Consider the following 27,500-nt stretch of genomic DNA (forward strand, 5'->3'; position numbering starts at 1 on the left):
TGTGTTGGTGCAGTGTGTTGGTGCAGTGTGTTGGTGCAGTGTGTTGGTGCAGTGTGTTGGTGCAGTGTGTTGGTGTAGTGTGTTGGTGTAGTGTGTTGGTGTAGTGTGTTGGTGTATTGTGTTGGTGCAGTGTGTTGGTGCAGTGTGTTGGTGCAGTGTGTTGGTGCAGTGTGTTGGTGCAGTGTGTTGGTGTAGTGTGTTGGTGTATTGTGTTGGTGCAGTGTGTTGGTGCAGTGTGTTGGTGTAGTGTGTTGGTGCAGTGTGTTGGTGCAGTGTGTTGGTGTAGTGTGTTGGTGTAGTGTGTTGGTGTAGTGTGTTGGTGTATTGTGTTGGTGCAGTGTGTTGGTGCAGTGTGTTGGTGCAGTGTGTTGGTGCAGTGTGTTGGTGCAGTGTGTTGGTGTAGTGTGTTGGTGTATTGTGTTGGTGCAGTGTGTTGGTGCAGTGTGTTGGTGTAGTGTGTTGGTGTATTGTGTTGGTGCAGTGTGTTGGTGCAGTGTGTTGGTGTAGTGTGGTGGTGTAGTGTGTTGGTGTAGTGTGGTGGTGTAGTGTGGTGGTGTAGTGTGGTGGTGTAGTGTGGTGGTGCAGTGTGTTGGTGTAGTGTGTTGGTGTATTGTGTTGGTGCAGTGTGTTGGTGCAGTGTGTTGGTGTAGTGTGTTGGTGTATTGTGTTGGTGCAGTGTGTTGGTGCAGTGTGTTGGTGTAGTGTGGTGGTGCAGTGTGTTGGTGTAGTGTGGTGGTGTAGTGTGTTGGTGTAGTGTGGTGGTGTAGTGTGTTGGTGCAGTGTGTTGGTGCAGTGTGTTGGTGCAGTGTGTTGGTGTAGTGTGTTGGTGTAGTGTGTTGGTGTAGTGTGTTGGTGCAGTGTGTTGGTGTAGTGTGTTGGTGTATTGTGTTGGTGCAGTGTGTTGGTGCAGTGTGTTGGTGTAGTGTGGTGGTGCAGTGTGTTGGTGTAGTGTGGTGGTGTAGTGTGTTGGTGTAGTGTGGTGGTGTAGTGTGGTGGTGTAGTGTGTTGGTGCAGTGTGTTGGTGCAGTGTGTTGGTGTAGTGTGTTGGTGTAGTGTGTTGGTGTAGTGTGTTGGTGTATTGTGTTGGTGCAGTGTGTTGGTGCAGTGTGTTGGTGCAGTGTGTTGGTGCAGTGTGTTGGTGCAGTGTGTTGGTGTAGTGTGTTGGTGTAGTGTGTTGGTGTATTGTGTTGGTGCAGTGTGTTGGTGCAGTGTGTTGGTGCAGTGTGTTGGTGCAGTGTGTTGGTGCAGTGTGTTGGTGTAGTGTGTTGGTGTAGTGTGTTGGTGTAGTGTGTTGGTGTATTGTGTTGGTGCAGTGTGTTGGTGCAGTGTGTTGGTGCAGTGTGTTGGTGCAGTGTGTTGGTGCAGTGTGTTGGTGTAGTGTGTTGGTGTATTGTGTTGGTGCAGTGTGTTGGTGCAGTGTGTTGGTGTAGTGTGGTGGTGCAGTGTGTTGGTGTAGTGTGGTGGTGTAGTGTGTTGGTGTAGTGTGGTGGTGTAGTGTGGTGGTGTAGTGTGGTGGTGTAGTGTGGTGGTGTAGTGTGGTGGTGTAGTGTGGTGGTGTAGTGTGGTGGTGTAGTGTGGTGGTGTAGTGTGGTGGTGTAGTGTGGTGGTGTAGTGTGTTGGTGTAGTGTGTTGGTGTAGTGTGTTGGTGTAGTGTGTTGGTGTAGTGTGGTGGTGTAGTGTGGTGGTGTAGTGTGGTGGTGTAGTGTGTTGGTGTAGTGTGTTGGTGTAGTGTGTTGGTGTAGTGTGTTGGTGTAGTGTGGTGGTGTAGTGTGGTGGTGTAGTGTGGTGGTGTAGTGTGGTGGTGTAGTGTGGTGGTGTAGTGTGGTGGTGTAGTGTGGTGGTGTAGTGTGTTGGTGTAGTTATAACGACTCAGGTAATAATCACCAACATATAACAAACAACCCTAAAACAGCTAAGATGGAGTCACCAATAAGAAGAGAGACAGACAGAGACAGACAGACAGACAGACAGACAGACAGACAGACAGACAGACAGACAGACAGACAGACAGACAGACAGACAGACAGACAGACAGACAGACAGACAGACAGACAGACAGACAAAGAGAGGAAGTGAAGATGAGTGATAGAGAGAGAGAGAGGATTAAGTAGTGAAAGAGAGGGAGGGAGGGAGGGGAGTTAACTGCTACATCCTGACAACCCAACACAGCTCCACCATCACTTCCCCGGTACAGGGACCCGGCTGTGAGGTACAGGGAAACTAGGCGGGAAAAGGGTTACCGTTGGACTAAAAGTGTACAGAGTCCGGTCCCTTCCCTCGAATAACCTTAAAACTACTTAATATGCACTTTAAATGGGGAATAAACGAAGAGTGTGCCCCGATCCCTTTAAGTATTGACAGTGACTCGGAGAGGACTAACTGGCGGAGGCCAATAGGTGAAGGGACGACCAGCTTACTGACACGTGGTGTGTCAGACACAGTCAACACGTGGTGTGTCAGACACAGTCAACACGTGGTGTGTCAGACACAGTCAACACGTGGTGTGTCAGACACAGTCAACACGTGGTGTGTCAGACACAGTCAACACGTGGTGTGTCAGACACAGTCAACACGTGGTGTGTCAGACACAGTCAACACGTGGTGTGTCAGACACAGTCAACACGTGGTGTGTCAGACACAGTCAACACGTGGTGTGTCAGACACAGTCAACACGTGGTGTGTCAGACACAGTCAACACGTGGTGTGTCAGACACAGTCAACACGTGGTGTGTCAGACACAGTCAACACGTGGTGTGTCAGACACAGTCAACACGTGGTGTGTCAGACACAGTCAACACGTGGTGTGTCGGACACAGTCAACACGTGGTGTGTCGGAAACAGTCAACACGTGGTGTGTCGGACACAGTCAACACACACACACACGAGGAGGTCGACGGTGCTAACAATAGTTAGTCCTTAACGTGGATAATCTTAATTATGGTTCCCTTGTTGAGAGTAACGGAGTTGTTGCACGATGATGCACGCGACATGACAAGAGTGCAGGACTTGCAGTAATCTGAGGTGCTTCATGTCCGACCTCCAGAGATCTCTGTCTCACACACATACATGTGACAAAGGTTATAGGCCCGGATAGAATCTCACCATGGATACTAAAGGAAGGAGCAGAAGCACTGTGCCTGCCATTCTCCATGGTGTACAACAAATCACTGGTAACAGGTGAACTACCAATAATTTGGAAGACGGTCAATGTAGTCCCAATATATAAGAAGGGGGATAGACAGGAGGCACTGAACTACAGGCCAGTGTCCCTAACTTGCATACCATGCAAGATGATGGAGAAGATTGTGCGAAAAAAGCTAGTGGAACATCTAGAGCGAAAGAACTTTGTAATACAGCATCAGCATGGGTTCAGAGATGGCAAATCATGCCTAACAGGTTTAATTGGTTTAATTTAATTATTAATAATAATTAATAAACAGGCAACATTAATTAGGCAAGAGAGAGAGGGCTGGACAGACTGCATATTTCTGGACTCCCAGAAAGCCTTTGACACAGTACCACATAAGAGACTAGTGCAAAAGATGCAGGCAGGAGTGAAAGTGAAGGTACTCCATTGGATAAGGGAGTACCTAAGCAACAGACGACAGCGAGTCACTGTGAGGGGGAGAGGTTTCAGATTGGCGAGGCGTCACCAGTGAAGTTCCGCTGGGGTCAGTCCTTGGACCTATACTGTTCCTGATATATGTAAATGATCTCCCAGAGGGTATAGAATAGTTCCTCTCATTGTTTGCTGATGATGCAAAAATTATGAGGAGGATTAAAACAGGAAGATAGTATGAGGCTACAAGAGGACCTAGACAGACTGAATGAATGGTCCAACAAATAGCTACTAAAGTTCAACCCGAGTAGGAGTCCATATGTAGTCAAGCATAACACTAAACTGGAAAAGGTTCAACGGGTTATGGTTATCCCGTAGTGGACTTACCTGACACAGGAGCCGGGCTGTGTGTACTGAGTCTGTGTTTCATCTTTGTATACAACTGTTGGGACGTATGAGGTCCTTAGGCGTCTGATGATATGGGATTAGTAATCGCCAGCAGATTAACAAGGCCACAACAGAACTAACAGACCCGTTATCCCCTACTCACCTGACCTGAACTAAGCTGGCCGTTGTTAGAGCCAGCTTGAGGGTGTGTTTAGCGTGGTGGTCCTCCTCCTGCAACCCGTTCTCCCACTTGCTTATAGTCAATATTGGCTTATTTAATAAGTGCATATGTGACATACTAATTGATTGTGAATATTTTAGTTTACCTTGAAAAGCTTCATAGAAAACACCGACCTTACCTAACCTTCTTAGTATGTTAAGATAAGCATCTTATTGCTTCTTATTTGCAATTATTACTTAACCTATCAACGGTATAGGTTAAGCAAGAATTGTAAATAAGAAGCAATAAGATGCTTATCTTAACATACTAAGAAGGTTAGGTGAGGTCGGTGTTTTCTATAAAGCTTTTCAAAGTAAACTAAAATATTCACAATCAATAAGTATGTCACATATGCACTTATTAAATTAAGTGCATATGTAAATTTTCACAATTAGTAGCCATGTGCCATTAGTGGAACATGTAGCCATTAGTGGAACATGTAGCCATTAGTGGAACATGTAGCCCTTAGTGGAACATGTAGCCATTAGTGGAACATGTAGCCATTAGTGGAACATGTAGCCCTTCACATGTTCCATTCTTGCACTGTTGTGTTGCTCTTCTGTTATGCTGGGTACTGTTCTCTTGTTGCATAGTCTGGTGAAGCTGTGTGACTGTTCTATAATTTACTCAACTATGCCAGATAATGAGGATAAGGTTTATTATATGAGAGCTAAATCTAGTTAACTTCTCGTCATATAACTATTAATACGAAACGAAGTTCATATAGGGAAAAAAGTTATAGAGGTAATTCTTTCCTGCATGTATGTCTTTGATAACAGTATGTACATAGTGATCTTCAGCAAATAATGCTATATCATTAGATCATTGGTAAACATATTATCAGCTAATAATTCTTAAAGAAGAATGCTGATATGAAGGGAGAATTGAAGGCAAACCTTTGAAATGTAGATATTTTTTCTTCAGTCGGCCTGACTGACGTAACATCTCCACAGATAGTAGGACAAACTTGGCGTGGTTATAACACAGTGGGAAATGTATTAAATTATTACTCTACTGATTAGTAGTGTTAGCAAACTAGTTAGTTAGTACAAGGATTATCTATCGAAGTAATAAAATGAGAAATAAGTGTTGAATATTTCCAACAGGTGTAGTGTGGTGGTGTAGTGTGGTGGTGTGGTGTGGTGGTGGTGTAGTGGGGTTACGAAGTGTGGTGGTGTGGTGTGGTGTGTATTGTGGTGGTGGTGTAGTGGGGTTACGAAGTGTGGTGGTGTGGTGTGGTGTGTATTGTGGTGGTGGTGTAGTGGGGTTACGAAGTGTGGTGGTGTAGTGTGGTGGTGGTGTAGAGTGGTGGTGATGGTGGTGTAGAGTGATGGTGGTGTAGTGTGGTGATGGTAGTGTAGTGTGGTGGTGGTGGTGGTGTAGTGTGGTGGTGGTGTAGAGTGATGGTGGTGTAGTGTGGTGGTGGTGTAGAGTGATGGTGGTGTAGTGTGGTGGAGCAGCGTGGTGGAGAAGAGGAAGGAGAGACAACGACACGGGAGAGTGGATGGTGAAAGGTTGAAAGTCATGTAAAGATGCAATACCAGACCAGTGAGGGTGGGCGGCGAGGGTGGGCGGCGCGGGTGGGTCGGTAGTGGGGGGGTGAGGGTGGGCGGTGAGGGTGGGTGGCTTGATGGGTGGGTAGTGAGGGTGGGTGGCTTGATGGGTCGGTAGTGAGGGTGGGCGGCTTGATGGGTCGGTAGTGAGGGTGGGTGGCTTGATGGGTCGGTAGTGAGGGTGGGCGGCTTGATGGGTCGGTAGTGAGGGTGGGCGGCTTGATGGGTCGGTAGTGAGGGTGGGTGGCTTGATGGGTCGGTAGTGAGGGTGGGTGGCTTGATGGGTCGGTAGTGAGGGTGGGTGGCTTGATGGGTCGGTAGTGAGGGTGGGCGGCTTGATGGGTGGGTAGTGAGGGTGGGTGGCTTGATGGGTCGGTAGTGAGGGTGGGCGGCTTGATGGGTCGGTAGTGAGGGTGGGCGGCTTGATGGGTCGGTAGTGAGGGTGGGTGGCTTGATGGGTCGGTAGTGAGGGTGGGTGGCTTGATGGGTCGGTAGTGAGGGTGGGTGGCTTGATGGGTCGGTAGTGAGGGTCGGTAGTGAGGGTGGGTGGCTTGATGGGTGGGTAGTGAGGGTGGGTGGCTTGATGGGTGGGTAGTGAGGGTGGGTGGCTTGATGGATGGGTAGTGAGGGTGGGTGGCTTGATGGGTGGGTAGTGAGGGTGGGTGGCTTGATGGGTCGGTAGTGAGGGTGGGTGGCTTGATGGGTGGGTAGTGAGGGTGGGTGGCTTGATGGGTGGGTAGTGAGGGTGGGTGGCTTGATGGGTCGGTAGTGAGGGTGGGTGGCTTGATGGGTGGGTAGTGAGGGTGGGTGGCTTGATGGGTGGGTAGTGAGGGTGGGTGGCTTGATGGATGGGTAGTGAGGGTGGGTGGCTTGATGGGTGGGTAGTGAGGGTGGGTGGCTTGATGGGTGGGTAGTGAGGGTGGGTGGCCACCAGTAGCTACGGCGGGTCAGAAGTTACTTGGGACTACATAACAGCAACAGGTCCTATTAATCTACCTGGGAGTGAACGCAAGAGATCGTCCGTATCCAATCAAAGCAATTAAGTGATTTGTGTTCTGAGTGCGTCATGATGTTTGTAATAATGATGGTAACAGAGTCCATTTCATGTGGTCTCCACCTCATGTTGGCCTCCGAATGCATGCTAGAGCTGATGAGTTAGCCAAAAAATCGGCCTTTAAAGGAGAAATTGAGTATAACCTTTGATTGTCAATGAGCAGTCTGAGAGCAGCAGTACACCGAGAACTTCAACAAGATCTTGTCGATCTGAGGCAAAGTGAAATCAACACCAGTAATTCCATCTATCATCATACTATCATGCAAGAGCAGCCACACATCTATGGTTCATCCAATAAAATCAGCAGACTTCTAGATGTTACTACTGCTCGGCTTAGACTCGGTTACAAGTATCTCTGGGAATTCTCATTATCTGCTGATGTAGATCTGACCAAATGTAAACTGTGTCAACAAAATTATTCGCACACCCTCCGTCACTATGTAATGGAGTGCAAAAAGATACGTGAATTCAGAGACAATTCTATAACCAATGTTCCAACAATATGTAAATATTTCATTCAAAATTATCTGCTACCAGAAATTTTAGCCAAATATCCCCAGTTTGCTAACTGTAGGTAGTAACTAAGTGATTGTAACCTATCCACCGCTGCCCACTGGATGGGGGGCGGTGTGCAGGACAAACATATCAATTGTGACACTAGCTCTCCACATATGTCAGTTGCTTAATTTAGAAACTATACTTATGGTCGATCTTGAACCCATTGATGATGTGACGATGTTCATTGAATTTTGTAACTAGCTCATCAAGATTGTAACTTGCTCAGCTAAATGAATTGTGGGGTTCAGTCCCTGAGCCCATTATGTGCCTCTGTAACCCTTTCCACTACCGCCCACAAGATGGGTATAGGGGGCATAATAAATGAACTAAACTTAAAAACTGTTTGTCGATGTCCACGTCCAACATCCGGGACAACTTGATCAACCACTTCCCTCTAAACGTCACCATGGTCTCTGTTCAGGAAGTCTGTAGTGGACGGTTGTAAGTGATTCAACATCACACTGTGGGCAGTGTAGCCCCTGAGGGGGACTCAGCAGCAGGTCCGCCGCCTCATCCCAGATTATCCGTGGTGTAACCTTCAGAGGCCGGGCAGGTGTGAGGGAGGTGGACGCTGTGGGAGCCTCAGAGGTCACAGGTCATGCCCTGGGACACAAAGTGAAGGTCACACACAACACAGTTATTTAGCCACTTTAAAGCTCTTGTTTTCATGGTGTGGTGGAGCAGCATGGTAGTGCAGTGTGTTGTGTAGTGTGGTGGTGGTGTAGTGTGGTGGTGGTGGAGGTGGCGTAGTGTAGTGTGGTGGTGGTGGTGGTGGTGTAGTGTGGTGGTGGTGTAGTGTCGTGGTGGTGTAGTGTAGTGGTGGTGGTGGTGGTGTAGTGTGGTGGTGGTGTAGTGTGGTGTATTGTGGTGGTGGTGGTGGTGTATTGTGGTGGTGGTGTAGTGTGGTGGTGGTGGTGGTGTAGTGTGATGGTGTAGTGTGGTGGTGGTGGTGGTGTAGTGTGGTGGTGGTGGTGGTGTAGTGTGGTGACTAGACCTAGAATCAGTTCACTTAAAGGTATAATCACTGGAGCACTAACTCGGGACAGAAGAGCCTCCAATAGCAACAGGTGGACCCATTGTGTGATAAACACCATCAATACATTCGATATAACAAACACAATCACTGAGAGGGGTGTCGACGAAATACATGCAGACTATGTTATGCAAGCCCCTTGGGAATCTCCGCCAGCAGACTTTAAGATTATGGTTCATGAAGGAAGAAAGAACCAGACTAATCCTCATCTGCTACGTAATATTGCACAGATGTATATAGAAGCAAACTTGGCATCTGTCAGCTTCATATGCTTCACAGATGGATCAGTAGACCAGCAGGGACAAGAAACCGGAGCTGCAGTTAAAGCAAGAAACTGTAAATAGTTGGAGACTCTGAAACGGGTGTTCGACTTTACAGAGATGCTAGCCATTCAAAAGGCTTTGGAACATGCTCTTGCTGAACACCGACAACATGTTATCATACACACAGATTCGAGAACCGCCATTGAAAGCTTGCAACAAAAACTCATACGTGTTAACATCCATTTGATCACAAATGTCATATCATTAATGCAAACACTCAAACGACAAGGCCGGCGTATACTTATCAACTGGGTGCCAAGTCATGTGGGAATAATAGGGAATGACATTGCAGACAAATCTGCAAAACTTGCAACTAAGAGAAGAAATGTAGACATTTATATACCACAGAGTCTATCACAGATTAAGAAACAGAGCAATGCAAAATATGTACAGTGACCACAACACAGCAGTTGCAACATCAGGATCTGCGGGTTGGTACAAGAATTCAACCAACTACGAACCACCTAGTTTGATGAAAGGGAACAGTAGAACAACAGAAGTACACTTACATCGCATCAGGCTTGGATACCCATGTGCATGGGAAATAGGCTTACAGGTTCCGGAAGATGAGAGGAAATGTCAGCACTGTGGAGAAATGCCCGACAGACCACTGGAACATTATCTAACACAGTGCACAGTTACAAATTCATTAAGATTTCAACTTAGATTCACCAGAGCAAAAGAAGTTGTTAAACACACTAGACAAAATCTTACTGAAGCGACCATACGAGTCAGAAATACTCATCTCCGCCCAAGTAAAACAGAAACAAGCAACATTTAATGGGCCAGTCCGAGGCTTAGGGCCCGCGCAGGAATATCCCTGCAAAAAAAAAAAAATCCAGCTGACAAGGAAGGGATGTTTACAATTCGGTTCAAGCTCATTTCGGTATTATAACCCAACCCGTCCTCCACTCCAGTCCATTACATCCAGCGGTCGACCCCACAGACGCATTCATAAATTTTTACATGCTGTTCATTCAGAACGGGAATTTCCTCAAATATAAATTTATATTACCATATATCAGCATATTGTGCATATATTGGCATAGGTTAGGTTAGGTGTTTAGGTTCTGTTGGCGATTATTTGTATTTGTAGTACGTGTGTGAAGCATTTACAGCGTTGAGGTTCAAACAAAATTCGTCAGTGAAGCACTTGTTCTGGAACTGTTCGGACGTCATCAGTTGTGAGTCGTGTGTAAAACCGCTTTTCATTCATAAACAGCGGGTTTGGCGGCTGGATTAAAGAGCTTGGATCTTTTTATGCGAGAACGGGTTGGGAATTGTTCTCAAATATTGCTTCGCTCTCTTCCTATGTTCGAATCGCACGTTAATAAATGCTTCATCCACGCACTACAAATACGGGGTTGTAGATCGTGGTAGTAATTGCCAATGGAACCAAACCTGACCTGACTTAACCTAACCTAACCTAACCTACACCTGACTATAAACAAATTCAAATACATAATCTATATTTGAGAAACAACAAATTTTGAATGCAGAGTATATTGATGCACTGGCTCGGGTGACGCTTGTATAAGCCTAACCTGAGGAGAGGTTTCCTGGTGAGCATAGCAACCTGCCTCACAGGAGAGTACATGGGTCCAGGACAACAGGTAGAGAGTACATGGGTCCAGGACAACTGGTAGAGAGTACACGGGTCCAGGACAACAGGTAGAGAGTACACGGGTCCAAGACAACTGGTAGTGAGTACATGGGTCCAGGACAACAGGTAGAGAGTACACGGGTCCAGGACAACAGGTAGAGAGTACACGGGTCCAGGACAACAGGTAGAGAGTACACGGGTCCAAGACAACTGGTAGTGAGTACATGGGTCCAGGACAACAGGTAGAGAGTACATGGGTCCAGGACAACAGGTAGAGAGTACATGGGTCCAGGACAACTGGTAGAGAGTACATGGGTCCAGGACAACTGGTAGAGAGTACATGGGTCCAGGACAACAGGTAGAGAGTACATGGGTCCAGGACAACAGGTAGAGAGTACATGGGTCCAGGACAACAGGTAGAGAGTACATGGGTCCAGGACAACTGGTAGAGAGTACATGGGTCCAGGACAACTGGTAGAGAGTACATGGGTCCAGGACAACTGGTAGAGAGTACATGGGTCCAGGACAACAGGTAGAGAGTACATGGGTCCAGGACAACAGGTAGAGAGTACATGGGTCCAGGACAACAGGTAGAGAGTACATGGGTCCAGGACAACTGGTAGAGAGTACATGGGTCCAGGACAACTGGTAGAGTGTATATGGGTCCAGGACAACTGGTAGAGTGTACATGGGTCCAAGACAACTGGTAGGGTGTACATGGGTCCAGTACAACTGGTAGAGTGTACATGAGTCCAGGACAACTGGTAGAGTGTGCACGGGTCCAGGACAACTGGTAGAGTGTACATGAGTCCAGGACAACTGGTAGAGAGTACATGGGTCCGGGACAACAGATAGAGAGTACATGGGTCCAGGACAACTGGTGGAGAGTACACGGGTCCAGGACAACTGGTAGAGTACATGGGTCCAGGACAACAAGTAGAGAGTACATGGGTCCAGGACAACAGGTGGAGAGTACACGGGTCCAGGACAACTGGTGGAGTACATGGGTCCAGGACAACAGGTGGAGAGTACACGGGTCCAGGACAACTGGTGGAGTACATGGGTCCAGGACAACAGGTGGAGAGTACATGGGTCCAGGACAACTGGTAGAGTACATGGGTCCAGGACAACAGGTGGAGAGTACACGGGTCCAGGACAACTGGTGGAGTACATGGGTCCAGGACAACAAGTAGAGAGTACATGGGTCCAGGACAACAGGTGGAGAGTACACGGGTCCAGGACAACTGGTAGAGGTAGAAAGTACATGGGTCCAGGACAACAGATAGAGAGTACATGGGTCCAGGACAACTGGTAGAGAGTACATGGGTCCAGGACAACTGGTGGAGAGTACATGGGTCCAGGACAACTGGTAGTGAGTACATGGGTCCAGGACAACAGATAGAGAGTACACGGGTCCAGGACAACTGATAGAGAGTACACGGGTCCAGGACAACAGATAGAGAGTACATGGGTCCAGGACAACTGGTAGAGAGTACATGGGTCCAGGACAACAGGTAGAGAGTACATGGGTCCAGGACAACAGGTAGAGAGTACACGGGTCCAGGACAACAGGTAGAGAGTACACGGGTCCAGGACAACAGGTTGAGAGTACACGGGTCCAGGACAACAGGTAGAGAGTACACGGGTCCAGGACAACAGGTAGAAAGTACACGGGTCCAGGACAACAGGTAGAGAGTACACGGGTCCAGGACAACAGGTAGAGAGTACACGGGTCCAGGACAACAGGTAGAGAGTACACGGGTCCAGGACAGCTGGTAGAGAGTACACGGATCCCGGACAACAGGTAGAGAGTACACGGGTCCAGGACAACTGGAAGAAAGTACATGGGTCCAGGACAACAGGTAGAGAGTACACGGGTCCAGGACAACTGGTAGAGAGTACACGGGTCCAGGACAACAGGTAGAGAGTACACGGGTCCAGGACAACAGGTAGAGAGTACACGGGTCCAGGACAACATGGTCCCGTGGTAGAAGCTGGAAGTTGCTCTTCATAGTGGAAGGGATTATTATCAGAGAGAGAGAGAGAGAGAGAGAGAGAGAGAGAGAGAGAGAGAGAGAGAGAGAGAGAGAGAGAGAGAGAGAGAGAGAGAGAGAGAGAGAGAGAGAGAGAGAGAGAGAGAGAGAGAGAGAGAGAGAGAGAGAGAGAGAGAGAGAGAGAGAGAGAGAGAGGGAGGGAGAGAGAGAGAGAGAGAGAGAGAGAGAGAGAGAGAGAGAGAGAGAGAGAGAGAGAGAGAGAGAGAGAGAGAGAGAGAGAGAGAGAGAGAGAGAGAGAGAGAGAGAGAGAGAGAGAGAGAGAGAGAGAGAGAGAGAGAGAGAGAGAGAGAGAGAGAGAGAGAGAGAGAGAGAGAGAGAGAGAGAGAGAGAGAGAGAGAGAGAGAGAGAGAGAGAGAGAGAGAGAGAGAGAGAGAGAGAGAGAGAGAGAGAGAGAGAGAGAGAGAGAGAGAGAGAGAGAGAGAGAGAGAGAGAGAGAGAGAGAGAGAGAGAGAGAGAGAGAGAGAGAGAGAGAGAGAGAGAGAGAGAGAGAGAGAGAGAGAGAGAGAGAGAGAGAGAGAGAGAGAGAGAGAGAGAGAGAGAGAGAGAGAGAGAGAGAGAGAGAGAGAGAGAGAGAGAGAGAGAGAGAGAGAGAGAGAGAGAGAGAGAGAGAGAGAGAGAGAGAGAGAGAGAGAGAGAGAGAGAGAGAGAGAGAGAGAGAGAGAGAGAGAGAGAGAGAGAGAGAGAGAGAGAGAGAGAGAGAGAGAGAGAGAGAGAGAGAGAGAGAGAGAGAGAGAGAGAGAGAGAGAGAGAGAGAGAGAGAGAGAGAGAGAGAGAGAGAGAGAGAGAGAGAGAGAGAGAGAGAGGGAGGGAGAGAGAGAGACATGAGACGTAATCACTGATCACATCACACCTCACAATAACATCACCACACACATGGATCACCGAATAATCAACAATCACAATGAATTAAAAAAAATCAACTCTTTTTTTTTTTTGTATTAATCATATTTCCGTGAGGGTGTGAGGGAGCCGTCGTCAAGTTGGTGGTGGCCGAGTTTCAGAAAATGGAAATAAAAAAGAAGTATTTGAAGCAATTAAGTCAGGAAGTTGAAAATGTTCTAATGCTTTCTTCTCCGCCTCCAGCACCCAACCGGCCCAGTTCCCCCCCCCCCCCCCCCCCCCCCCCCCCTTAGAATGTATAATGGCGGAGGACCAAGTTGGTTGGTGTTTCCGAGCGGTGTGACTGATCTCCGAGCGGTGTGACTGATCTCCGAGCGGTATGACTGATCTCCGAGCGGTGTGACTGATCTCCGAGCGGTGTGACTGATCTCCGAGCGGTGTGACTGATCTCCGAGCGGTGTGACTGATCTCCGAGCGGTATGACTGATCTCCGAGCGGTGTGACTGATCTCCGGACGGTGCGACACATCTTCGAGCGGTGTGACACATCTTCGAGCGGTGTGACTAATCTCCGAGCGGTGTGACTGATCTCCGGACGGTGTGACACATCTTCGAACGGTGTGACACATCTTCGAGCGGTGTGACTGATCTCCGGACGGTGTGACACATTTTCGAGCGGTGTGACACATCTCCGAGCGGTGTGACTGATCTCCGGACGGTGTGACACATCTTCGAGCGGTGTGACACATCTTCGAGCGGTGTGACACATCTTCGAGCGGTGTGACTAATCTCCGGACGGTGTGACACATCTTCGAGCGGTGTGACACATCTTCGAGCGGTGTGACTGATCTCCGAGCGGTGTGACTCATCTCCGAGCGGTGTGACTAATCTCTCCGAGCGGTGTGACTCATCTCCGAGCGGTGTGACTAATCTCTCCGAGCGGTGTGACTCATCTCCGAGCGGTGTGACTGATCTCCGAGCGGTGTGACTCATCTCCGAGCGGTGTGACTAATCTCCGAGCGGTGTGACTGATCTCCGAGCGGTGTGACTGATCTCCGAGCGGTGTGACTCACCTCCGAGCGGTGTGACTGATCTCTCCGAGCGGTGTGACTCATCTCCGAGCGGTGTGACTAATCTCTCCGAGCGGTGTGACTCATCTCCGAGCGGTGTGACTGATCTCCGAGCGGTGTGACTGATCTCCGAGTGATGTGACTAATCTCCGAGCGGTGTGACTAATCCCCAAGCGGTGAGGACAGCTGTCCGCGTGCTGAAGACTTGTCGTCCGAGCCTCCAAGACTGCTTGCGACCGCCAAGAATGAATCCTGATTGGCTCGGTCATCGTATCTCTTATAATTCCTTTCAGCTAGTCGCTCGCTCCTGATTGGCTAAGATGTATTTCGTCCATGCCAGCTACTCCGAGTGGTCTCGAACCCTGACCCCCATGTTGTTAAGACCTGTGGGTCTCAGGGAAGTGTTGGGGGGAGGGGGGGGGGTTACCACTTTGTGACTACCCAGTAACTACCCAGTAACTACCCCCAGTAACTACCCAGTGACTACCCAGTAACTACCCAGTGACTACCCAGTAACTACCCAGTAACTACCCAGTGACTACCCAGTAACTACCCAGTAACTACCCAGTAACTACCCCAGTAACTACCCCAGTAACTACCCCAGTAACTACCCAGTAACTACCTAGTAACTACCCCAGTAACTACCCAGTAACTACCTAGTAACTACCCCAGTAACTACCCAGTAACTACCCAGTAACTACCCCCAGTAACTACCCAGTGACTACCCAGTAACTACCCAGTGACTACCCAGTAACTACCCAGTAACTACCCAGTAACTACCCAGTGACTACCCAGTAACTACCCAGTGACTACCCAGTAACTACCCAGTGACTACCCAGTAACTACCCAGTAACTACCCAGTAACTACCCCAGTAACTACCCCAGTAACTACCCCAGTAACTACCCAGTAACTACCTAGTAACTACCCCAGTAACTACCCAGTAACTACCCCAGTAACTACCCCAGTAACTACCTAGTAACTACCCCAGTAACTACCCAGTAACTACCTAGTAACTACCCCAGTAACTACCCAGTAACTACCCCAGTAACTACCCAGTAACTACCCAGTAACTACCCAGTAACTACCCCAGTAACTACCCCAGTAACTACCTAGTAACTACCCAGTAACTACCCAGTAACTACCTAGTAACTACCCAGTAACTACCCAGTAACTACCTAGTAACTACCCAGTAACTACCTAGTAACTACCCAGTAACTACCTAGTAACTACCCAGTAACTACCCAGTAACTACCTAGTAACTACCCAGTAACTACCTAGTAACTACCCAGTAACTACCCAGTAACTACCCAGTAACTACCCCAGTAACTACCCCAGTAACTACCCAGTAACTACCTAGTAACTACCCAGTAACTACCCAGTAACTACCTAGTAACTACCCAGTAACTACCCAGTAACTACCTAGTAACTACCCAGTAACTACCCAGTAACTACCCAGTAACTACCCCAGTAACTACCCCAGTAACTACCCAGTAACTACCCCAGTAACTACCCCAGTAACTACCCAGTAACTACCCAGTAACTACCCCAGTAACTACCCAGTAACTACCCAGTAACTACATAGTAACTACCCAGTAACTACCCAGTAACTACCCCAGTAACTACCCAGTGACTACCCAGTAACTACCCCAGTAACTACCCCCAGTAACTACCCAGTAACTACCCCAGTAACTACCCAGTGACTACCCAGTAACTACCCAGTAACTACCCCAGTAACTACCCCAGTAACTACCCAGTAACTACCTAGTAACTACCCAGTGACTACCCAGTAACTACCCAGTAACTACCCAGTAACTACCCAGTAACTACCCAGTAACTACCCCAGTAACTACCCCAGTAACTACCCCAGTAACTACCCAGTAACTACCCCAGTAACTACCCCAGTAACTACCCAGTAACTACCCAGTAACTACCCCAGTAACTACCCCAGTAACTACCCAGTAACTACCCCAGTAACTACCCCAGTAACTACCCAGTAACTACCCAGTAACTACCCAGTAACTACCCAGTAACTACCTAGTAACTACCCAGTAACTACCCAGTAACTACCCCAGTAACTACCCCCAGTAACTACCCAGTAACTACCCCAGTAACTACCCAGTGACTACCCAGTAACTACCCAGTAACTACCCCAGTAACTACCCCAGTAACTACCCAGTAACTACCTAGTAACTACCCAGTGACTACCCAGTAACTACCCAGTAACTACCCAGTAACTACCCAGTAACTACCCAGTAACTACCCCAGTAACTACCCCAGTAACTACCCCAGTAACTACCCAGTAACTACCCCAGTAACTACCCCAGTAACTACCCAGTAACTACCCAGTAACTACCCCAGTAACTACCCCAGTAACTACCCAGTAACTACCCCAGTAACTACCCCAGTAACTACCCAGTAACTACCCAGTAACTACCCAGTAACTACCCCAGTAACTACCCCAGTAACTACCCCAGTAACTACCCAGTAACTACCTAGTAACTACCCAGTAACTACCCCAGTAACTACCCAGTAACTACCCCAGTAACTACCCAGTAACTACCCAGTAACTACCTAGTAACTACCCAGTGACTACCCAGTAACTACCCAGTAACTACCCCAGTAACTACCCAGTAACTACCTAGTAACTACCCAGTAACTACCCAGTAACTACCCAGTAACTACCCCAGTAACTACCCCAGTAACTACCCAGTAACTACCCAGTAACTACCCAGTAACTACCCCAGTAACTACCCCAGTAACTACCCAGTAACTACCCCAGTAACTACCCAGTAACTACCCAGTAACTACCTAGTAACTACCCAGTGACTACCCAGTAACTACCCAGTAACTACCCCAGTAACTACCCCAGTAACTACCCCAGTAACTACCCCAGTAACTACCCCAGTAACTACCCCAGTAACTACCCCAGTAACTACCCAGTAACTACCCCAGTAACTACCCCAGTAACTACCCAGTAACTACCCAGTAACTACCCAGTAACTACCCCAGTAACTACCCCAGTAACTACCCCAGTAACTACCCAGTAACTACCTAGTAACTACCCAGTAACTACCCAGTAACTACCCAGTAACTACCCAGTAACTACCCCAGTAACTACCCAGTAACTACCTAGTAACTACCCAGTAACTACCCAGTAACTACCTAGTAACTACCCAGTGACTACCCAGTAACTACCCAGTAACTACCTAGTAACTACCCAGTAACTACCCAGTAACTACCTAGTAACTACCCAGTGACTACCCAGTAACTACCCAGTAACTACCCCAGTAACTACCCCAGTAACTACCCCAGTAACTACCCCAGTAACTACCCCAGTAACTACCCAGTAACTACCCCAGTAACTACCCAGTAACTACCCAGTAACTACCTAGTAACTACCCAGTGACTACCCAGTAACTACCCCAGTAACTACCCAGTAACTACCCAGTAACTACCCAGTAACTACCCCAGTAACTACCCAGTAACTACCCAGTAACTACCCAGTAACTACCATCACAGGGACAACACAGGGCAGCCAGGGCCCCACCTACACAACACAAGACCTGGCGAGGACCCGTATTTAATAATCTCTGAGACTGTTTCCCCTTTCTTCCAGGATCAAAAAATATATTTTTAACTTTCGCAAGTTTAATATTGATGGGGAGGTGGGCCGCTCCCCATGGGTCGGTGGGGGAGTGTGAACGTCCCCTAAGGTAAGGTGGGTAGAGGGGACGCTCCCCCAGGGTAGGGGGATGGCAAGGGATGGTACCCCAGGGTCGGTGGAGAGTGGGAAATGGTATGGACTTTAGGGAAAGTTGGGGAAGGTTAGGGTCGCACACCACCGGAAGGTAGGGGGTGGTTCATCCCCCCTGGGGGAATGGTTGGGGGTAGGGGGAAGCACCCCTCCCCGCCCCTGGGGTGCGAGTATCATTCATCTAATATCGCCAATAGTTTCCAATCCTATTTTCTGACGTGAACCGTTAATCTGATCCTCTTACGGATTTTGTTTTTCGAATTTGTAACCTGCGGTTCACACGCCTATATTCTCTTTCTACCTTTTATCCGCCTGTGTCGCCGGCTCTCTAACTTTTTGACTCCTTTTTTATTGACAATTTTTCTGTTTCGTTTTATTGATAGTGATATTTCTTCATTTGTTTTATTCTTTGTAGGCTTTAATTTGTAGGAATTCTTCGACAGCGCAAACAAAGAATAAATAGTTGTTGATAGATGCTGTGACGTAACCTTTTGTTTGTTTAGACAACAGAAACTAACCAGTCACTGTTATTTTGTTTGTAGAGACAACAGAAACTAATAGGTTGATGTTCTTTTATTTCGCTGAGGATCCAACACCCAGCGAGGAGACCAATTTGGCCTCATAATCCCTCAAAAGGTGTCTTTAGTAACTGTGCGCCACGGTAACTCACGTACGGTGAAATTTAAGAGTTATGTAACAGTGTATTTCAATTTCTTTCTGTATTATGCACCCCATACCCATCTCGTGGGCGGTAGTGGAAAGGGCTACAGAGGAGTGTTACCAGCAGAGAAGTGACGCCTGTTGAGGACCTCTTGAGTCTCTGATCTGAGGACCAACTTCAGCTTAAACAGTAATGTGAGTCATTAAGGATATTCACATGAATGCGAGAGTTAATAAAGTAATTATTAACAGCTGAATACCTTATTGAAAAAATTCTCAGGAAACGTAAACCTCCCATTTCAGACTTCATAGCAGTCTCTGGGATTCGAAACAGGATCTGATCCTTCATAAAGAGGCCCTACCTACACAACATGAGGGTCGACCCGACTACCCTGTGACACTCCACATACAGTCACACATCACCATGCAAAATTTTGTGAGCCTAGCCACAAACAGAACACCGTTCTCATGTCGATATCCTTAAAAGAATGTCTGTCTGTTCGAGGTTGGGGTTAAATACTCTGGGATAATGTCATCAAACTTTGCAGCGTGATTTGTGATTGTTGCCTAGTCTCAGAGGATTGTTAGGCTCGAACATGCCCCACTTAATTTCGGAGACTTGAGGCAAAGTGAAATTCACACCAGTTGCTCCATCTATCATCATTCTATTATGCAGGAAGTACCGCACGTCTATGGGTCATCCAATAAGGTTAGCAGACTTCTAGATGTTACCACTGCTAGGCTTAGGCTCAGCTACATGTACCTCTGGGAGTTTGTAACATCTGCTGATGTAGACTTGATTAAATGTAAACTCTGTCAGCAGAACTATTCGCATACTTTGCGTCATTATATAATGGAATATGACAAAATCGTGGAATTCGGAGATAACACCATCAATGGAGTCCTTGAAATGTGTAAGTACTTCATTTATAATGATGTACTGCCGGGAATCCTAGTGAAGTATCCCAAATGTGCTTACTGTAAGTGCAGCCTGCACATGACTGTAAAGCTGCCGCTCAGTTGGGTGGGTGTGGAGCACATGACTGTAAAGCTGCCGCCCAGTTGGGTGGGTGTGGAGCACATGACTGTAAAGCTGCCGCCCAGTTGGGTGGGTGTGGAGCACATGACTGTAAAGCTGCCGCCCAGTTGGGTGGGTGTGGAGCACATGACTGTAAAGCTGCCGCCCAGTTGGGTGGGTGTGGAGCACATGACTAAAGTTGCCGCCCAACTGGGTGGGTGTGGAGCAAGACTGGTAACTGTGTGACTCATCATAGATGTAAAGTGCCTTGTATAGTGACTGTTGTGAGCCTCTTGTTGAATCACTTGTGATACAAAAGATTATTGATGTGTGTATTTGTGTAGGAGACTGAATATGTATGTGTATATATATATATATATATATATATATATATATATATATATATATATATATATATATATATATATATATACATGTACATGTATGTATGAGTATGTGTACATATATATATAAAACATTAGTAATTGTGTAACTAGCGTCAAAAGATTGTTATAAGCTTAGCTAAACGAACTAGAGGGTTCAGTTCCTGAACCGAGTATGTGCCTTTACACCACCGCCCACGGGATGGGTATGGGGTGCACAATAAAGAAAGAAAGAAATGGAATGGGCTAATATTCAGAATCCCAGCAACGCGTACGAGGTATGAAAAGTGGGTTTGAGCATCCATTGTGTTAGAACAGATTTTACGGCTGTTATCGGGTTGAATAGATTCGATTAATTTCTTTATTATGCACCCCATACCCATCCCGTGGGCGGTGGTGGAAAGGGTTAAGCTGCTTATGTTGATGCGTGTAATACCCTATTAATATCCATTATGTTACGCTATTACGTTACGTTATGTTACGCTGAAAACTCCACACACACCACAGAAGTGACTCGAACCCAGACCACCAAGAGCACATACAACTGGGGGTAGAGGGTACGTACCTTAACCGCTTGATCATCTGTGACCGTACAAAAGACGATGGTAGCTGAGGCTAATTCCCCATCGCCCCGACGGCACTTTGATGGTAATCTTGGGCATAATTATTTCATCAAATCACCTCATTTTGTGGGGCCACGTGAGCAACACAAATGTGAACAAGCTTGAATGGTCTCCAAGCATATATGCGATATATATATATATATATATATATATATATATATATATATATATATATATATATATATATATATATATATATATATATATATATATATATATATATATTAGCAACTGAAGAGGAGAAAGTGGAGAGTGAAGGGTACATGTATCAGCCAAGCCTGGGAGCGGAAGTAGAGATGAGGGAGGGTGAGAGAGAGGGAGGGAGGGTGAGGCAGCTGCCACAGGAAGGTCCCGGTAGTCCCACAGAGACACACCCCCAGAAACACACGGTGGAGGAGACACAGCAAGTCTCATACACAAGAATATACCATAAGCATAACAAACTGAATAGGTTGATTACTCTATACAAGTCCCATATCAACTCACCAGCCCTGGTGGAGGCGGAAAACAAAGAGGGGCAGTGTTTCTTTTACCCTGATGCCCCTGTTACCTAGCAGTAAATAGGTACCTGGGAGTTAGACAGCTGTTACGGGCTGTCCTTGGTGTGTGTACTCATCTAGTCGTGCTTAAGGGGGTAAGCTCTAGCTCTTTGGTCCCGCCTCTCTATTATTAATCAACTGATGTACAGCTTCCTGAGCCTACTGGGCTCTATCATATCTCCACTTGAAACTGTGTATGGAGTCAACCTCCACCACATCACTGCCTAATGCATTCTATTTGTCATCTACTCTGACTCTAAAAAAGTATTTTCTAATATCTCTGTGGCTCATTTGGCCACTTAATTTCCACCTGTGTCCCTTAGTGCGTGTGCCCCTTGTGTTAAATAGCCTGTCTTTATCTACCCTATCAATTCCTATGAGAGTCTTGTATGTGGTGATCATGTCCCCCTAACTTTTTTGTCTTCCATCGACGTGAGGTTTAATTCCCGTAGTCTCTCCTCGTAGTTCATACCTCTCAGTTCGGAAACTTAGTCTGGTGGCAAACCTTTGAATCTTTTTCAGTGTAGTCTTATGCTTGACTAGATAATGTGTGTGTGTGTGTACTTACCTAGTTGTGTTTGTGGGGGTTGAGCTCTGGCTCTTTGGTCCCGCCTCTCAACTGTCAATCAACAGGTGTACAGGTTCCTGACCCTATTGGGCTCTATCATATCTATACATGAAACTGTGTATGGAGTCAGCCTCCACCACATCGCTGCCTAATGCATTCCATTTATTAACTACTCTGACACTGAAAAAATTCTTTCTAACGTCTCTGTGGCTCATCTGGGTACTAAGTTTCCACTTGTGTCCCCTTGTTCGTGTCCCACCCGTGCTGTGTGTGTACTCACCTATTTGTGCTTGCAGGATCGATCATTGACTCTTAGATCCCGCCTTTCTAGCCATCGGTTGTTTACAGCAATGACTCCTGTCCCATTTCCCTATCATACCTAATACATGTGTGTGTGTGTGTGTGTGTGTGTGTTTACTAGTTGTGTTTTGCGGGGGTTGAGCTTTGCTCTTTCGGCCCGCCTCTCAACTGTCAATCAACTGTTTACTAACTACTTTTTTTTCCCCACACACACACACACACACACACACACACACACACACACACACCCCAGGAAGCAGCCCGTGACAGCTGACTAACTCCCAGGTACCTATTTACTGCTAGGTAACAGGGGCACTTAGGGTGAAAGAAACTTTGCCCATTTGTTTCTGCCTCGTGCGGGAATCGAACCCGCGCCACAGAATTACGAGTCCTGCGCGCTATCCACCAGGCTACGAGGCCCCTATCCACTAGGCTACGAGGCCCCTATCCACTAGGCTACGAGGCCCCTAATGTGTGTGTGTGTGTGTGTGTGTGTTAAAAAAAAAGTTGATTGATTGACAGTTGAGAGGCGGGCCGAAAGAACAGAGGTGAACCCCCGCAAGCACAACTAGGTGAATACAGGAAAACGGACCGCATTCTTTTCATGGCATACTGGTATATTTCTTCCAAGCGTGAAGAAAGATTACAATAAAATTGCTAATCATAATATCAACTGGCATAATATTGGTTCAAATTATTGATAACAGCTGGTCAAGATTCAAGGACAGAGATAATAAATTCCCAAAATCATCAATACCACTAAGGACTGGGCAGAGGATAAAATATAATGACCTAAACCCAATGCCACAGTGTACAAGGGGAAAGGCAAGCAACGATAAGTTGAACATTCGTGCAGTATTGGCGGTCAACAGGGGATCGAGATACATCAAACAAGAGCTAATATTCAAAGTGTAGGGAAAAATAATTGATTAAGGCGGATTCAATCAAATTACATTCAGAAAAAAAGCCAACTGCGCTGGACTATGCTTTTTTCACGGCTTTCCAATCGATGGCAAGGCTAACATGAAGGAAGGCTCAACAATTTTGCATTTGACTGTTGTACAGTTCTAATTGAGTAAAGATGCTGAGAGATACAAGTGTCAAGTCGTTTGCCAACACGCATCCTGTTGAAACAGTAGGCGAGTTCTTTATTAATATGGATTATACTGGTTTGTTTTTAAACTAAATTGACACTGAAGGTCTGAAAATTCAAAGTTGGGGAAAGTTTATCAAGCCCTCCAGAGTAGGGTAACACAAGTGGGCTCTTCAAGATAAGTGTGACTTTAAGTTTGTGGGTGTAAAAGCTCCCGTTGCCTGACGTAATGAAGCGCCCAAGACTATTTTAGGCTACTGCAATTTCGACCCAATATCATATATTTTGGTAATTTTTTCATCAACAAATTGAAAGCTATAAACTTGCAAGGCTCTCAGAAACAGGAAAAAACGCATCTTTCACTTTAATATGGTGGTTGTAATAATAATGTACACAGGAGCACACATAAGTAGCTGTTATATAAACATTAAACTAAAAAGATGTACAACATCTCCGAATCTTTACGTCTAAACCCGGTAAAGCCCCCATTCTCCTCCTCAACCGTGAATGTAACTGAATTAAGGGACCAGAGAATCGAGTTGACCAAGAAACTCAGAAGGATGAAGACCAGGAGCCAGATTCACGAAGCAGTTACGCAAGTACTTACGAACGTGTACATCTTTCCTCAACCTTTGACGGCTTTGGTTACATTTATGAAACCGTTTACAAGCATGAAAACTTCCCAATCAACTGGTGTTATTGTTATAAACAGCCTCCTGGTGCTTCGGAGCTCATTAACTGTTTATTAATTGTAAACAAAGCCGCCAAAGATTGAGAAAAGATGTACAGGTTCGTAAGTGCTTGCGTAACTGCTTTGTGAATCTGGTATCTGTACCCCATAAACACAAAATATCATTGAAATTTCTACCATACATTATTAGTACGTAAAATCCTAGTTAGAATATTTTGTTTCAAAAATCTCCATTATATAAATTACTCAAAACATGGAATAGTTGGTTACCCTTGGCTATACCAAACGTCTGTATGAAGCTTTTTCCATTAAAACAAAAATAATTGTTTTTAATATATAGTTTAATTATTTCGACAATGATATTAGTGGGGACACCCGAGTTATATTTGGGAAGTTCATCTCGCAGGAACAACAGTGAGTCATCAACTGGTACTTTACTCAACAGGATCGTCACATCAAAACTCGCCAGATTAAAATCATAATTTATATTCAAATTGTTGACCAAATCCACGATGTTTTTTTTTAAGTGTGAGTTTGAAATTGAAACAAGTAGAGAGAAGGGTTGGAGAAGGCACCCGGAGAGTTTGTACGCCAGCGAGCCTACTGAGCTAATAGTCGGCTCTGTTGGGGTTTTGGGTTAATATTGTGTAATAAGACCCTACATTAAGGGTAAGGAAGGAGGACGGCTCTTACCAATAACTTATTTATCATTAAGTAACTTTTTTTAAGCCTTTTGTTACAATGTTATCCCGTTTTTTTCAGCGATAACTTTCTCAATTTCATCCTTCAAGTATCCCGACCGTTGAATATCTCCACCATTTTAATAACATAGTTTCTTCTGTTCACGACAACAACAGCACTACATCCTTGCAACCACTGTGTCGCACAGTCAGGTGGACGTTGGTGACGGATCTCCCAATCCTGAGCACTCCAGATGCAAACTCTGTGAGCAGGAACTACGGCACGATCTCCCGCACATCACTGAATGCCCAGTTATTAGACCTTTCAGACCAGTTGGCATGAGGTACCTGGAGCTTTGCAATTACTTTATTCACTCTCGTGTTCTTGAAGATATCCTCACAGTGTACCCAAAATTTGACAGTGCAGGCTACTAAACACATGGTTAGTCTGACTAACCATCCTGCGAGATGGGGACTTGTATTACCACTGCTACCTTATTCCCTCTTGTGTTGATGATATCCTCAAAATGCATCCGGAGTCTGCCAGTGCAGACCGCTTATCACATGCCTCTGTATGACTAACCATCCTGTGTGATGGGGATTTTTTAGCATCACCTAGTTAGCTTTTTTGACACACTGTACTCCACTGCATATAGTCTAGGGTAGCTGCACAAATGCAGATGTACCTCATGTATTAATAAAAAAAACAGTATTAATGTATTAATAAAAAATCCCCCATTCTTTTGTATATACATATATATTTGTTTTATTTAAACTTTGTTACAAAAAAGGAGTTACATATAGGGTACAAAGATGATTATCAGAAGTTGTCGAGTTCCTCCAGCTCCTCAGATGGCGGGCAGGAACCCTGGATGCAGTGTGAATTTCCCCTCTGTATCGCCACACTGAGGCGCTGGAAAAGGAAGCTGGCAGCTCTAGGGTCCCTTGTTGTTTCAATTAGCCTAGAACCCAGTTCCTTCAAAAAATGGTAGCACTTTTACCCCAGGCGCCGAGTGTCTCAGAAGCAATGGGGACAAAATTGTAGTGGTAATCCAGTTCTCTGTATAGAAGTGCTCTGTACTTTGTACAGAGTACTCTCTGTACTCTGTCCTCTGTAGACATCCGCCCTCCTGAGAAAGGTTAACGACTCTCCTGGAACGACCCAAGCATGGCACAACCTCCTACTGTTTGGCAACATATGTCTAGCCACCCCTGCAAGGAGAGACAAAACCTTAGCTGCCTCAGTCATCAAAGCTATAAATGATTTTCCCAGGGAGGACAACCAGGTGCGCCTTCCCACTCGCGCGAGAAACACCCACGGCAGGAAGAGCAACAGTGCCATATCCGAGACATCAAAAATCAGAACATCAGTCACCAAGAAAATAGAAGAAGGAAACACTATTGGCGCAATACGAGTCATCACCAGTGAGGACTCAATTGCCGACAGAGATGCCGCAACAGCTCAAGCCCTAAGGGAGAAACACCCACCCAGGGCTCCGCGTGAGGACGACATTCCACCAGTGGGGGCTACCAGAGCAGAACCTCTCTGGGTGGCTGAATCTGTGGTCCATAAAGCAGCCATGTCCTTCCCTATAGGATCAGCAGGTGGGTTCACAGGACTAAAACCCAACCACATCAAACAAATGCTCAACCCTGCACTGGGTGACATTGCACAGGGCCTCCTGGTGGAACTAACCAGATTCACCAACACATGTCTAGCTGGCAACATACTAGAGACCATAAGACCTTTCTTTTTTGGAACTTTTCTATGTGCTCTAAAGAAAAAGGATGGAGGGATCAGGCCAATAGCTGTGGGCAATTCTCTCCGGCGTCTCGTCGCAAAGGCAGCCGTAAGAACAGTTAGCGAGGCAGCGGCCAACATGCTGAAGCCAAAACAGCTCGGGTTCGGCATTCCACAAGGGTGTGAGGCGGCAGCCCATGCAGCTCGAGCCTTCATCGCCAACATCACAGACGAAAAGGCCCTTATCAAGCTAGATTTAAAAAATGCCTTCAATTTGATGCGGAGGGACGCTGTACTCCGTGCGGTTCATAGTCATTTCCCTTCCCTCTACCCTTTTGTACATTCGTGCTACAGTATGGATCTAAAGCTACTTTTTGGTGAATATGAAATTGACTCGCGAGAAGGCGTCCAACAGGGTGACCCCCTTGCTCCTCTCCTTTTCTGCTTAGTCATCAAACAAGTCACAGAGGTCCTGTTCAGCGGTCCAGTACAAGAATGACTGCTACCAAATATAATATATATATATATATATATATATAATGATAAGGATGTGTAGACAACACAAGGCCGGAAGCAGACATAACAATACGTTCCGTTCTTTACAACTTGGTGAGTACCTAAACGTCACGTTACCTGTGTAAATAATAATTAACAAAACCTTTACATTTAAAAACTTTTTATTTCACATTTGAAACATTAGCTGACGAAACGACACAAACGAGACGTTACCTCTTGAAATAGTAACAAAAAAAAAAGAATTGTAACTCATCTTGAACAAGGAAAGTTTAAACATAAAAGTTTTAAACACACTATTCAGTGTGAGGGTGTGAGACCCTCTGGAAAACACGCTATTGAGTGTGATCATACAAACGAAACCCGTACATCTTTCCTCAATCACGGCAACTTTGTTTACATTTAGTAAACAACAAACAGCGCCGACGCCCTACGAGCTTGTTTACGACAACAACAACAACAACCTTCGGGTTGAGAAGTGTCCAAGCTCGTAAACTCTTTAATAAATGTGAAGATTGCCGCCATGATGCAGAAAAGATCTAGAGGCTTCGTAGATAGTTGCTGAGTCGTTGCCAAGATGTTTAGGAATGAGAGAAGGGGGGAGTGAGGTGAGAGGTTTCTACAGTCAAAGATTTTCCCTGAATTTACCTGAGGGCCGATAACACTAGTGGCCTCGGCGAGGG

The 27,500-nt window shown here is 46.4% G+C and overlaps 2 protein-coding genes across 2 annotated transcripts in view; one reads left to right on the forward strand and one right to left on the reverse strand.

Annotated features, from left to right (window-relative positions):
• The window catches only part of LOC123752290 (hexosaminidase D-like), a 373,939-nt gene that overhangs the window by 41,379 nt on the left and 305,060 nt on the right, over window positions 1-27,500 (forward strand). The window lies entirely within an intron of this gene.
• Window positions 18,773-27,500, reverse strand: part of LOC138363296 (axoneme-associated protein mst101(2)-like) — a 71,177-nt gene continuing 62,449 nt past the window's right edge. Inside the window, exon 3 of the mRNA XM_069322314.1 lies at window positions 18,773-18,850. Coding sequence (XP_069178415.1) covers window positions 18,773-18,850 — 78 coding nt within the window. The remainder of the gene's footprint in view (window positions 18,851-27,500) is intronic.

The sequence above is a fragment of the Procambarus clarkii genome, chromosome 1 (assembly GCF_040958095.1).
Source record: "Procambarus clarkii isolate CNS0578487 chromosome 1, FALCON_Pclarkii_2.0, whole genome shotgun sequence".
In the NCBI taxonomy this organism is placed as follows: domain Eukaryota; kingdom Metazoa; phylum Arthropoda; class Malacostraca; order Decapoda; family Cambaridae; genus Procambarus; species Procambarus clarkii.